The sequence below is a fragment of the Pseudorca crassidens genome, chromosome 17, assembly GCF_039906515.1.
Source record: "Pseudorca crassidens isolate mPseCra1 chromosome 17, mPseCra1.hap1, whole genome shotgun sequence".
Lineage (NCBI taxonomy): Eukaryota > Metazoa > Chordata > Mammalia > Artiodactyla > Delphinidae > Pseudorca > Pseudorca crassidens.
Window position 1 is genome coordinate 69498112 of NC_090312.1, and position 12597 is coordinate 69510708.

At 37.8% G+C, this 12597-nt stretch overlaps 1 protein-coding gene across 3 annotated transcripts in view; it reads left to right on the forward strand.

The window, feature by feature from the left end:
- The first annotated feature begins 386 nt into the window (after positions 1–386).
- Positions 387–12597, forward strand: part of EYA1 (EYA transcriptional coactivator and phosphatase 1) — a 317430-nt gene continuing 305219 nt past the window's right edge. Inside the window, exon 1 of one of the 3 annotated variants that reach the window (XM_067712078.1) lies at positions 387–487. Coding sequence is in view for 2 of the 3 variants with exons in the window: in XM_067712075.1 (XP_067568176.1) it covers positions 455–487 (33 nt within the window). In the remaining variant the exon portion in view is untranslated. The remainder of the gene's footprint in view (positions 488–12597) is intronic. The other 2 variants (XM_067712075.1, XM_067712076.1) reach the window with 2 other exon arrangements.

Genomic DNA, 12597 nt, shown 5'->3' on the forward strand with positions numbered 1-12597 from the left:
TTGTGATACAGCTGACGTTGATAGATAGCATGGAGAAACCGAATTCAAAAAGAAAAAAAAAAAAGGGGGGGCTCTTGGACTGTTGGCTCAAAAATAATGCGTGTAGAAAGCTCTCTATCTGCCCTCTTCAGTCTTTTTTTTCCTTGGGCCGCAGCTGCTGACAGCAGACACACTGAGCTATAATTTGGCCACATTTGGCTCATGTAAATTGTGATAAACAGTGAGCCCATAATATTTATTTTAAAGATTCAATCAGTGAAGGTAAGCATTCTTGACTTGTGTATACATGCTAGTAAATAGAAAGCTACAGACGTAGAGATCAGCTCTTAATTTCATGCCACACAATTAATACGGCGGCTTGATGCTCTGTTCATCACAGGTGCTGGGGTGTTGGAACCCTTTGAAGAAGTGTGTAGCTAATAGCCCATATATAATTCGGAAGAAGAAATCTTCAATGGAAGACCCCCAGGGGATAAATGGACAGTCTGTAAGTAAACAGAATGTCAGTCCTAAGGCAAGAGTTATTACTCTTAAAATCGTAATTACTATTTTTGTTGTAACTTGAGTGTCTGGAAATTCCTCAAAAGCTCTGTACCAATTTTTAATGATTTTTAAAGTTATGAATTAAGTGGTACATTATTTCATCAGCCTAACCTAATTTATATCTTTTTTTAAAGGTATCAGTTATCAAAAGTAGAGGTCTAGAGGAAAAAGCCAACCTTTAGTATTACTTAATTATACCAATACGCTTAACAAAATTTTTAGACTTACATTTTCCTTTGCCTCAGGGAAAACATAGATTTGTCTCGTGAAACTTGAAATTAATGTCTAAGTTTGGATTGTTTTGTGTGTATTTGTTTTGATGTATACGTGTGTGTGTGCGCGTGTATCTTTAAAATGTGTGATAAAAAAGCAAAATAAAATAAAATGTGTGGGTGGTGTGGTAGTTTCACAGTTTGATAAACTCTTGAGTGGGCTTTAAATTAAGGAGAACCTGAGGTTTTATTTTGTTTGTTTATCTTGTGAGCACAAGAGAAAGGGTTCAGAAATGTTCCTCAAGTTCGTATCGGGAAGAAGAAAAGTTTCCTTTGGCTCATAAACAAATATTCCCAATAAGAGTTCATCTTATAAATAGCCTTTGTTTCGAACTTAAAAAAGTCAACGGATTTTAATTTTTAAAAAGCCTATTTCAGTAAGTTAGAGTTGTTTCCTTGGAAAATTTCCATAGCAATATTTGGGGTGGCACTATGTGCCTTTGCCTTTAAAGGTCTCTCATCAGTTAAGATGCTTTTAGACCTGTGGTTTTGTAGCTCAGCTTTGTTCACCATAGAATTATTACAAACCGGAAGTGTGATCTTTAGTAATGACATTGTGGTTCCTGTAAATGTGTGTTTTACAAGACCTTCTGGTGGTTATGTAATAAGCAGTAACTGCTAATGGATTAGGATTTTAATAACAAAGGGTCACGTGCTATCAAGGTGCTTCTGCAGTCATACTGTATGCAATTACAGAGTGTATTTCATGGCTCTCCTAAATCATCTTGTGAGGTAATTCACATAAAGCATTTCGAGATCATTCTGTATGGTGTAGCTTTCACCCTAAACAGGAAAAGCACCCTTAACACGTTTAAGTTGTTTGTTTGGCCTTTTAAACTTACGTTATGGGCCTGTGATATTCGATGTTCTTATTATATGAAGAATAGTTTCGGAATGCCTATAAAATAAGTGAAAAATAAATGCACGAATAACTTACTGTTTTCTGCCCCTTGTGTGTAACTTTGCTCCCAACGTTCATGCAAGTTGCAGTGTTGGCGAATCCCTAACAGATTTAACAATCTCTGCCAATAAATGCTGCAGATAATATTTCTTTTGAGGTTTTGACATTCTGCCAGTTCTCATTTAAAACTTAAGAAATTAACTAAGATTTGAGACAAATGAAAAAAACAGGTAAAGAATAGAATGATTAAAATTTTTGTACCTGTCCTAACAAAATGGTGTTTATTGGGCCATCTCATTCCATATCATTTGGAGGTGTTTTGAAACGTGAAGAGTGAAGCAGTTTTATTCTTGAAAGATACTTGGCTGCCTCAGAAGTAGAAAGCTAGGGAGTGATGTTTCTCAAGGGCAAACAGTGTGTGGCATTGGAGAAGCCGTTTCCGGGCATTTTGGCCCCTGCCTACTCAACCACGAAGGGCAAGCAGTCTTTTCAGAGGTCCCTATGTGTTGGGCCCCAGGTGGGCTCCTCCAGGCTCACTTTCTTTGGCTCTCAGGTTTCGCCTTTTCTTAGGAAGGTGCGGAAACAGGCTTAAGATGGGAAGAGGGCCTAGAACTTAGCTGAAAGCAGTAAGGTAACTCAAGAAACTGAAGGAGTTTTTAAAATTTATTTTTTTATTGAAGTATAGTTGATTTACAATGTTCTGTTAATTTCTGCTGTACAGCAAAGTGACTCAGTTATACGCATATATGCACTCTTTTTTATATTCTTTTCCATTATGGTTTATCCCAGGATATTGAATATAGTTCCCTGTGCTATACAGTAGGACCTTGTTGTTTATCCATTCTATATGTAGTAGTTAGCCCCAAACTCCCAATCCATCCCTCCCCCACCTCCACTCCCCGTTGGCAACCACAAGTTTGTTCTCTATGTCTGTAAATCTGTTTCTGTTTCGTAGATAGGTTCATTTGTGTCATATTTTAAATTCCACATATAAGTGATATCATATGGTATTTGTCTTTCTCTTTCTGACTTACTTCACTTAGTGTGATAATCTCTGGATCCATCCACATTGCTGCAAGTGGCATTATTTCGTTCTTTTTTTATGGCTGAGTAGTATTTCACTGTATATACGTACCCCATCTCCTTTATCCATTCATCTGTCAATGGACATTTAGGTTGTTTCTGTGTCTTGGCTACTGTAAATAGTGCTGCTATGAACTTTGGGGTGCATGTATCTTTTCGAATTAGAGTTTTTGTCTTTTCCAGTTATCTGCCCAGAAGTGGGAGTGCTGGATCATATGGTAGCTCTATTTTTAGTTTTCTGAGGAACCTCTACACTGTTTTCCATAGTGGCTGTACCAACTTATATTCCCACCAGCAATGTAGGAGGGTTCTCTTTTCTCCACACCCTCTCCAGCATTTATTGTTTGTAGATTTTTTTAATGATGGCCATTCTGACCAGTGTGAGGTGGTACTGCATTGTAGTTTTGATTTACATTTTTCTAATAATTAGCAATGTTGAGCATCTTTTCATGTGCCTGTTGTCCATCTGTACGTCGTCTTTGAAGAAATGTCTATTTAGGTCTTCTGCCCATTTTTCAATTGAGTTGTCTGTTTATTTTGTTGTTGTTGAAGGAAACTAAAGGATTAAAAGGAGACTTGGTACCAGAAATTCTTGTACCTCCCAACGTGACTCTCACTGTCCCTTACTTGCCACATTCATCTTTCAAAGTTTTGCTTAAAAAAGTCAATATATTCAGAATAAACACAAGAGTATACTGTACCCCCAATATTCCTAGGATGTAGCCTCCTGACCATAGTGGCACTTTGGAAATACATCTTTCATGTGACCAGACACCAGGGGCAGAGGTGAAGTAGCTTCTCATTTTGATCCTAAAGAGATACAGTCCTGGGCAAAACATTTAAATCAGAAATTCCACCTTTCTTATTCTGGAATTTTCTGCTTGTGTGTTTTCCGCATCTAGAAAGAAGTAGCTCATGAGATTTTGTAGGTTTTGTCGACTCTTCAACTTGCCTCATGAGGACCAAAAGGAGAGGAGGACATTTGTGGGGCTTTACATCATTTGGGTGATAATTCTAGCCGCTCCAGTAACCCCTCTTGAGGAGTCCCATTTGGATAAGCACGGCCCCATTCTCTCTCTGTAGGTCCATGGTTGGCCTCTCCGAGGTAGACACCTCTGAAACACAGACATCGAAGGGCCAGGCTATAGCTGCATCTTTCAGTTTCTTTAGTTTATGAGGATTTCTACAGGGAAATTATGTCAAGATAAGAAAAGCATTTACGAACTCTTTTTAAAAAAGTGAATTAAAAAATAAATCACTATCTTTTCCTTAGAAGCTGTGAGCTCTGCAGTTACCTAAACCTTGTGTCTGATTTAGATGGAATCCTGATATCATGAAAACTACGTTTTAGATATGGAATACGAAGACTGGGTTTTAATTTTTACTAATTGTATGATCTGGGGTAGATTTCCAAGTATCAGTCTCTTCAACTAGAAAACAGAGATGATAATATTTACCTTCTCTTATTTAAAATTATAATTTTGTAGGTCAAGTGGGGTCATGTATTTAAAAGTTCTTTGATAACTGAAAAGTACAATACACCTCTCATGCACTTTTATTGTAAATATCGCTAAAAAAGTATGGTCATGGATAAAAAGTTATCTGGCCACCTTCAAGTCCACAATAAAAAATTTTGAATGCAACCATTATACCAGTGCCAAGTATTATAAACACCAACACTACATATGTTTATTTATGTTGTTAGCTGTCGAGGGAATCAGGTCTCCTGAGACTCTAAAGGAGCTTTTTATTATAAATGGTAGATTGTTAATTTACTTTTATTACAAAAATTTCAGATGGTGATATTTTAGAGCTTTTTGGAATAATTATACCTTTGGGCTCCATTGTATTCTCATAACTGCATCTTCTTTAGATTATGGTAAATTTGAAAGGCTAACAGCAGTTTTTGCTGAGATGCTGGGTTTTGCAAGAAAACCATGAACTAAAATATGTATGTACCTTATTTCTATGTTTGGACATTCTAAAAAGGCAAAGTGACTTTTAACCAAAATGGTAAAGTTAAATATATATTTTATGAACAGAGAGGAGAACACTATTAAGCAGAGATTTCTAAAAGTAGTCTATATATATATATATATGTACATTACATCTGTATAAGTCAAATTAACTGGGAAATTATAAATTAGGTCAAGATCACATTTATTCACCTTTATCATGAGTGAGATATTTTACGTAAGTGAAATTTTTAGATAAATTAAAAAATATAGAATTCAGTAGTTTTCAGTTTCCTTTTTAAAACCATGAGCTTCTTGTTGGAAGCCTGTATTAGTTCCATCAGGCTGCTGTAACAAAGTACAATAAACTGGGTGACTTAACACAGCAGACATTTATTGTCTCACAGTTCCAGAGGCTAGAAGTCCAAAATCAAGGTGTTGGCAGGGCTTCCTCTGACAGCTGCTGAGGAATTCTTCCTTGCTGCTTCGTAACTTCCAGACCTCTCTAACAATCCTTGGCATTCCTTGGCTTGCAGCTCCTGCGCTTTGATCTCTGCCATGTTGTCACATGGCATTCTCCCCCTTACCTCTGTCTCTCCTCCTCTTCTTGTAAGGACATTAGTTATATTGGTTTAAGGACCAACCTAATGACCTCATCTTAACTTGATAGCATCTGCAGAGACCCTTTTTCCAAATAAGGTCACATTCACAGATACCAAGGATTAGGGCTTCAACCTGTCTTTTTCGGCGGGGGTGGGGTGGGGGGATACAATTCAACCCATAACAAAGCCCAAGAAGAATGTGAGGCTTCAGACCTTATCTGTTTGCCTACCCATCCCACTTCCCTCCACCTTAGCACTTTGAATAACTAGTTTATTTGGTTGCAAGTAGTGGAATTCCCATGAGCTGGTTTAAGCAAACAAAAGAAAAGTCTTAAGAAAGACTTAAACAAAAGGAAAGTCTTAAGAAAGGAAATTCAAGCAATTTTCTTTCCATTTTTCTCTGCATATGTTTTTCAGTCCTGTTTTTCTTTGTAGACTGGCTTTTGTACTCCCCTTGTGTAGCGTTGGCTGCCTGCTGACCATGGTTTACATGTTACTGAACCATCCACCATGCAGAAAGAAAGACTGCTTGGTGCTGCATGAGTCATGATTCTGCAGCTGATGCCCAGAGAAGGAACTGAGCCGACCACCCAATAGGTGCCCACCATGAACCTTCAAGAAACCCCCAGTTTGTACTCAGGGAGGCACTGGTATGAAACCACAGTTTTAGTCCTATCACATCATCTTACAGATTTAGCCTTTGATGTACCGTCACCTACATGCTAATCATTTTGATGGAAATATCTACTGGTGAATATATATATATATATAAAATTCTTTCCTGATGATGTAAGTTCTTTGTTACAACTATCACTTATAAGTTGGATCCCTAATAAGTTAGTTTCTCTTCTCTCACTTGATCTGACAGAAGCGGTGCTTTGCATTTTCAGCCCCAGGCACTAAAGCCTAGAACTGGGGCTAAACTGGCTATGATGGGTGCACAGCAAATAGATGCTAACTTGAAAATGGAAGGCAGTTGGGCACAGTGAAGAAAACCTTGACTTGGAATCAGAATACCGAGTTTTGAGCCACAGCTTACTGACTAAGTCACCTTGGGAAAGTTATTTTAACTTCTAAGCCTCAATTTTGTTTTTATAATTACAGATAATTAGATCTATATTGCTGGGTCTCTGTGATGAAGAAATAAGATATCCCATGCCAAAGCACTTTGTAAACTATAAAGCAATATATACGGCCACTAGTATCAAGCCCTGTGGGGTATCTTTTTGGAAAGGGCAGGACACTTTGTGTCAGACATAACTGCTTCAGTCTTTGCCCTGCACTTGGTCAAGTTTTTAAACCTCTCTCAGCCTCAGTTCCTCCTCATTTGTAAAGAAGGGATAAGAGTACCTTCTTATAGGATTAGAAATAGCATATGAACGACAGCTAGTGAATAAGAACACAGTTTTCGGAGCCTGACTCCCTGGGTTCAGATTTGAGCTATGATACTCACTGGCTGTGTGATGTCGGGCACGTCTGTGTGCCTCCCTGGGGCCATTTTCCTTGTCTGTAGACGGGGATGATGGTAATGACTTAGGTCACAAGGTGGCTGAGACGATTGAATGAGGTTATATGTGTGAGAGTACTTAGAATGGTGCCTGACATACAGGAAATGCTGTCTTAGCATTTGTTGATGTTACTAATCTTATCTCCACCATGCCAGGCACACAAATAGTAAGTGCTTTAAAAATGCTCATTGTTATTTAATTAAAATGGATTTGACTAGGGGGATGAGATACTATTTCTTAACTGAATTGTAATGGACCCACATTCACACGGTTAAGGTGAGATGATGTCTTGGGATGTCAGACCATGCTGGAAGGAATAAGACAGTACTTCCCTTTGCATGGGCAAGGCTGGTTTGGGCCCATTAAAAGAGCCCAGGTTGGAATGCGATCTGAGAGTTTAGAAGAGACTGACTGTTAAAGTTCAAATTGGGTACCAGGCTGTATTACCAGTTGGGTATTTTAGGTGAAGAATAAAACCTAGACAGGAAAATTGCTCCAGAGCCAGGACGGTGACTTGTTTATATTTCTAAGCCAAACACAATGTCAAGCCCTTTACGTGCACTCTGTAAACGTTTGTTTATCTGAGGTGACCGGCATCTTGTGTCCTGGGATAGCTCACTTGGTCCCTATGCATCAAACAAATAGAGTGTGACAAGGATGAAAATTGCTTGTGGCTGATGCTGGGAAAAAAGGAGAAAGGAGCTCTAACCATTTAGACTCACTGCCTCTGACCTTCCTCTGACCTGCACTCTTAAACATGCAGGGGGCTGAGAGCTCAGTGATCATGGTGCTTGGAACCGGATGTATGAGCAGAGCAGTTAGCAGTGATGGCATTTGCATCTCTCTTTCTGAGGCAAAGGCACAGCTTTGGGAGCTCTGTGTTTTTTTTGTTTTGTTTTGTTTTGTTTTGGAAGTAGGAAGGGCAGCTTAAATACTTAAAAGAAAAATAAAACCACTTTCTGGTCTAGAGCTGTGATGTTGAAAAGTTACCAAAAGTGTGAGCTAGAATAAGAAATCGATTTCTTTTTTAAGAAATTGAAGTCTAGTTGATTTACAATATTGTGTTAGTTTCAGGTGTACAGCAAAAGTGATTCAGTTATACATTTTATGTATATATCTATTTTTTCTTTCAAGTCTATTCCATTATAGTTTATAACAGGATATTGAATATAGTTCCCTGTGTTATACAGTAAATCCTTGTTGTTTGCTTTATATATAGTAGTGTGCATCTGTTAATTCCCTGCTCCCAATTTATCCCTCCCTGCCTCCTCTTTGGTGACCATAAGTTTGTTTTCTAAGTCTGTGAGTCTGTTTCTGTTTCGTAAATGAGTTCATTTGTACTATATTTTAGATTCCACATATAAGTGATATCATATAATATTTGTCTTTCTCTGAGAAAGCCATTTCACTGTAGTGAGAATACAATAAACTTTTTCTTTAAAGGATCAGATAGATATTTTGGGCTTTACAGGCTAGAAGATCTCTATGGCATGTGTTGTGGTGTGAAAGTATTGACAATACAGAACAGAGCCCCAGGGCGATATTAATGCCTGCAGATAAATGGAGGATCCCCGCCTTTGTTCCCATTAGCACTTGCAGGTCAGTCTACCATTGCACTCCCACCTCCGTCAAGGTTTCTCATTTTATTTCTATCAGGCTTGCTCCATCATCCTGGATTTGACTTATTTCTGCCCTTTGAGCCTCATTTTCTTCATTTATAAAATGAAGAACTGAGGAGAAGTTCTTTTCTGGTTCTAACAAAGTGTGAATCCATTCATTTTCCTATGGTACTGGATAATCAAAGTTCATAAAGTTTATGCATCACAAAATAAATATGTATTTGTTGCCAAGGGATGGGCAGGAGGACCCATCAGGACACAGAGTAACTTTGCAAACCCGACAAGTGCTCAGTTTGATGATCCAATACCACAGTTCCAGGATTGCATTTGAACCCTCATATGACGCATCTTCACATTTCTAAGGTCTCCTGATCATTCCTTTTGCAATCTCCTTCATCCCTCAGTCAATGAATATTTTTATTTCTAGAGCCCATAGGATATTTTTATATTGGCACTGATGTTGTGATAAGGGTTCTTTGATGTCCACATTTCTTCTGTACATATATAATTTTGTTTATATGTAATATCAACTATGTTTCTATGATTAATTTTAAAAGGTGCTTGGAATACATAAAGAAGCACTCCTACATTTTGTATCACCTTCCTGAATGTGTTTGTAGTGATCTAAAAATATGTTTACAGTACTCCTCCCTTTAAGACATGGAGTCTCTTGATGATGAACTCCTTGAGATGAATCCCTCCCCTTGGGTATGGTCTGGACTTAGAGTCACTCACTTCTAATAAGTAGAAACGAGAGCAGAAGTGGTGTGCCACTGTAGGTACTAGGTCATGAAAGCCACTGTGGCTTCCTCCTTGCTCTCTCTTGGATCACTCACTCTGGGGTCAAGCCAGCTACCATGTTGTGAGGACATTCAAGCAGCCTGTGGAGAGGCCTGTGTGCCAGGCTCTGAAGCCTTCTCCTTCCTCTCTCCATGTGAGGGAGTCTTCTTGGAGGTGAATCCTCCAGCCTCAGTCCAGCCTTCAGATGAAGCAGCACCAGCAGACAGCTAAGGTACATCCTCATGAGAGCCCTGATATCCAGTAACACTTAGATAAACTGCTTCCAGATTTCTGACTCTCAGAAATTGTGTGAGATAATAAATTCATGTTATTTTGAGATGCTAAGTTTTGGGGTAATTTTGTTACACAGCTGTAGATAACTAATACAGTGATCTCATCAACCTATTTTTGCATTAAAATTATCTCTACTCAGTAGTTATATAAATATTATATAAATATAATTAATAAAACTCTAATTTTTCCTATTGCATTTCATTTGCAACCTGGGGACATCCAGATGTCGATTTATTTATCTTTTCTGTTCCCCCAAACAGAAGTTTTTCTTCTTCACACAATAAATGCTTTGAACTTCTAATTAGCATATATTTTATTCTATCTTAAATTGTCCACACTTATCTACAAATCTGCTTGCCTTCTAGACTGTGAGTTTTCTGAGGGCAGAGAATATGAGAGAGGAATAATCACCCTCCCTCTGACATTCAGCCCTCTCTATTTTGCACATTGTAGATGCAAAAAATCTTTGGTTGAATGAATGAATATAATTGCTATGTAAAAGGAGAGAAATATTCACATATGCTAGTTTGGACACTTTGCTACACGTGGCTCCAGGGAGCCAAGCATCTTTGGAAACATACCAGAATCAGGCTCAGAGCTTTTCCTGCTCTATTAGGTTTCATGAAAGTAGAGGTCCACTGAAAGCGAACATCACTGCTGTGAAACCTCATTAGTTGGACCTCCATTAATGGAAAATTTCTGATAATTTAAGCAGAGAATGAAGTAAATTCTTCCATATGTTCTTTTATGAAAATAGGATTATAAAAGAAAATAACAATATAGATTCATTTTAACTGTATGTGAATATAGGAAAGTAGGTGGGCAAAATAACCTGACAATCACATACCAAAAATTTCATGTGCTTTTTGCAAATAAATCTTATTCGTGGGCTTCCCTGGTGGTGCAGTGGTTGAGAGTCTGCCTGCCAATGCAGGGGACACGGGTTCGTGCCCCGGTCCGGAAAGATCCCACGTGCCGCGGAGCGGCTGGGCCCGTGAGCCATGGCCGTTGAGCCTGCGCGTCCGGAGCCTGTGCGCCACAACGGGAGAGGCCACAACAGTGAGAGGCCCACATACCGCAAAAAAAAAAAAAAAAAAATCTTATTCATTGAAGAAATCTTTCCAAAGTGCTGTTTTTGGTTAAACTAGTTCAATTAATGTTTATATTTCAAAGGAATTCTTGAAATTTCTTTGTGAGTTCTCCCAAATTCAAACTTAACATAAATCAGATTAACAGTGTCTTGTTTTTAAAAATTTTGATTCTTGCAAGGCTATGAACGTATACTCCCATCTCACATCAATAAGGCAATAACTGAGCTTATGTTCTTATCAGTTCAAGTCAGTGGATACCTGTGAGGTACAGGAGGGAGCATGGATTTGGCAGGCAGCTGGAGGCTGGGGCTGAAGTTCTAGCTGGAGTGTGTGCAAATCTCTCTGATCATTTCTAGCCAGGGTCTTCATCTCTAAAATGGGATATTTCAGTCCTGTGTATCTCAGAATTGTTGTGAGGACCAAAAGGAGAACAGGTGTGCCTTTATTAAGCAATATATGTACGCATGTTATGTGTTTATCAGAAAACAATAAATACATCTGTCTTCTTCCAGGTAGTGTTTAAAAAAAATAATCCTGTGTCCTTTTCAAAAATTCTCCCTTCTTTTTATAAGAGAAAGGAAAAATGAGAAGTTTTCTTTTTAATTACTGATTTTATTTCATTATTTTTTTCATTTTGAAATATGGTGTGGTATAATATAAGGGGACACAAGAGATAATTCCTAATGGGCTGTGCAGATATTGAAATGGATGGTTGTTCGTTCACTAGTTCTTGTTTTTACTTAAATACTGTATAAACTAAAATTCCTTTTAGGAATCCTAAAATGTATTGAAATTAATTTTGATGCCTAGAAATTCTCAAATGTTTTATTATATCAAACATCATTTGGCAAGGTGTATAGTATATGCTTATTTATTTCTTTAATGAGGCTGTTGTATTTCTTTCAAAGGATAGCCATCTCGAATGTTTTTCAAGAATAAAATTTTATGCTTTGGGTAACCACATATTAACCTTAATATCAGTCATGTTTTACAAGGAAAGAAAAGATAAATGCTAGATTATTTATGATTAAAGTGATACGTTATTTAAAATTGCATTTCTAATTTCTATTTAAATAAAAGAAATAGATTTTCTTGGCATAGGAAATAATGATCAAATACACATTTTACTTTTTTTAACCTTGGTGTTTACGTTAGTGATTTTTAGTGGACTTGTCCATCGAAGATTCTCTGAAACATTTAAAAAACATACGTTTACCTGACCTTATCTGGTAGGCTGGGAGGGTTAACTTTAAAAACTTCAAAAATATTTTGTTTTCAGGTGTGTGAAATTATATGCCCTGAAAAATGTTCATAATTAGTTAGTTATGCCTGCATTTAACCACTTGTATTCTCAAAATAGGAAACTGTTGGTGGCAAAATGGAACCCAGGCAACTTAAAATAGTTTCATCCATGGAGTTGACTTTTATTAAAGTTCACATTAGACACTGGAATTAGTTGTTTGCTAAGATGCCAAATTATTTTGGAAAAAAATAGACTCATCATTTACTATGGACTAAAAATCAGATCTATATTTTAATTTAATCAATTAGCATTTCATTTTGTCTTTTTAAAAATAGTTATCTTTTGGGGCTTCCCTGGTGGCACAGTGGTTGAGAGTCCGCCTGCCGATGCAGGGGACACGGGTTTGTGCCCTGGTCCGGGAAGATCCCACATGCCGCGGAGCGGCTAGGCCCGTGAGCCATGGCCGCTGAGCCTGCGCGTCAGGAGCCTGTGCTCCGCAAGGGGAGAAGCCACAACAGTGAGAGGCCCGCCTACCGCAAAAAAAAAAAAAAAAAAAAAAGGTTATCTTTCTGTCTGCCCTAGGGTAGTTTTTTAAATACAGTGACTGATTTTAATCAAAATTGACGCACCCTTTATTTATATATTTTAAATTCAAACTGTGAGTCAGGCTACCATCTTAAAACAATAGAGCTGCCAAAAATTTTCA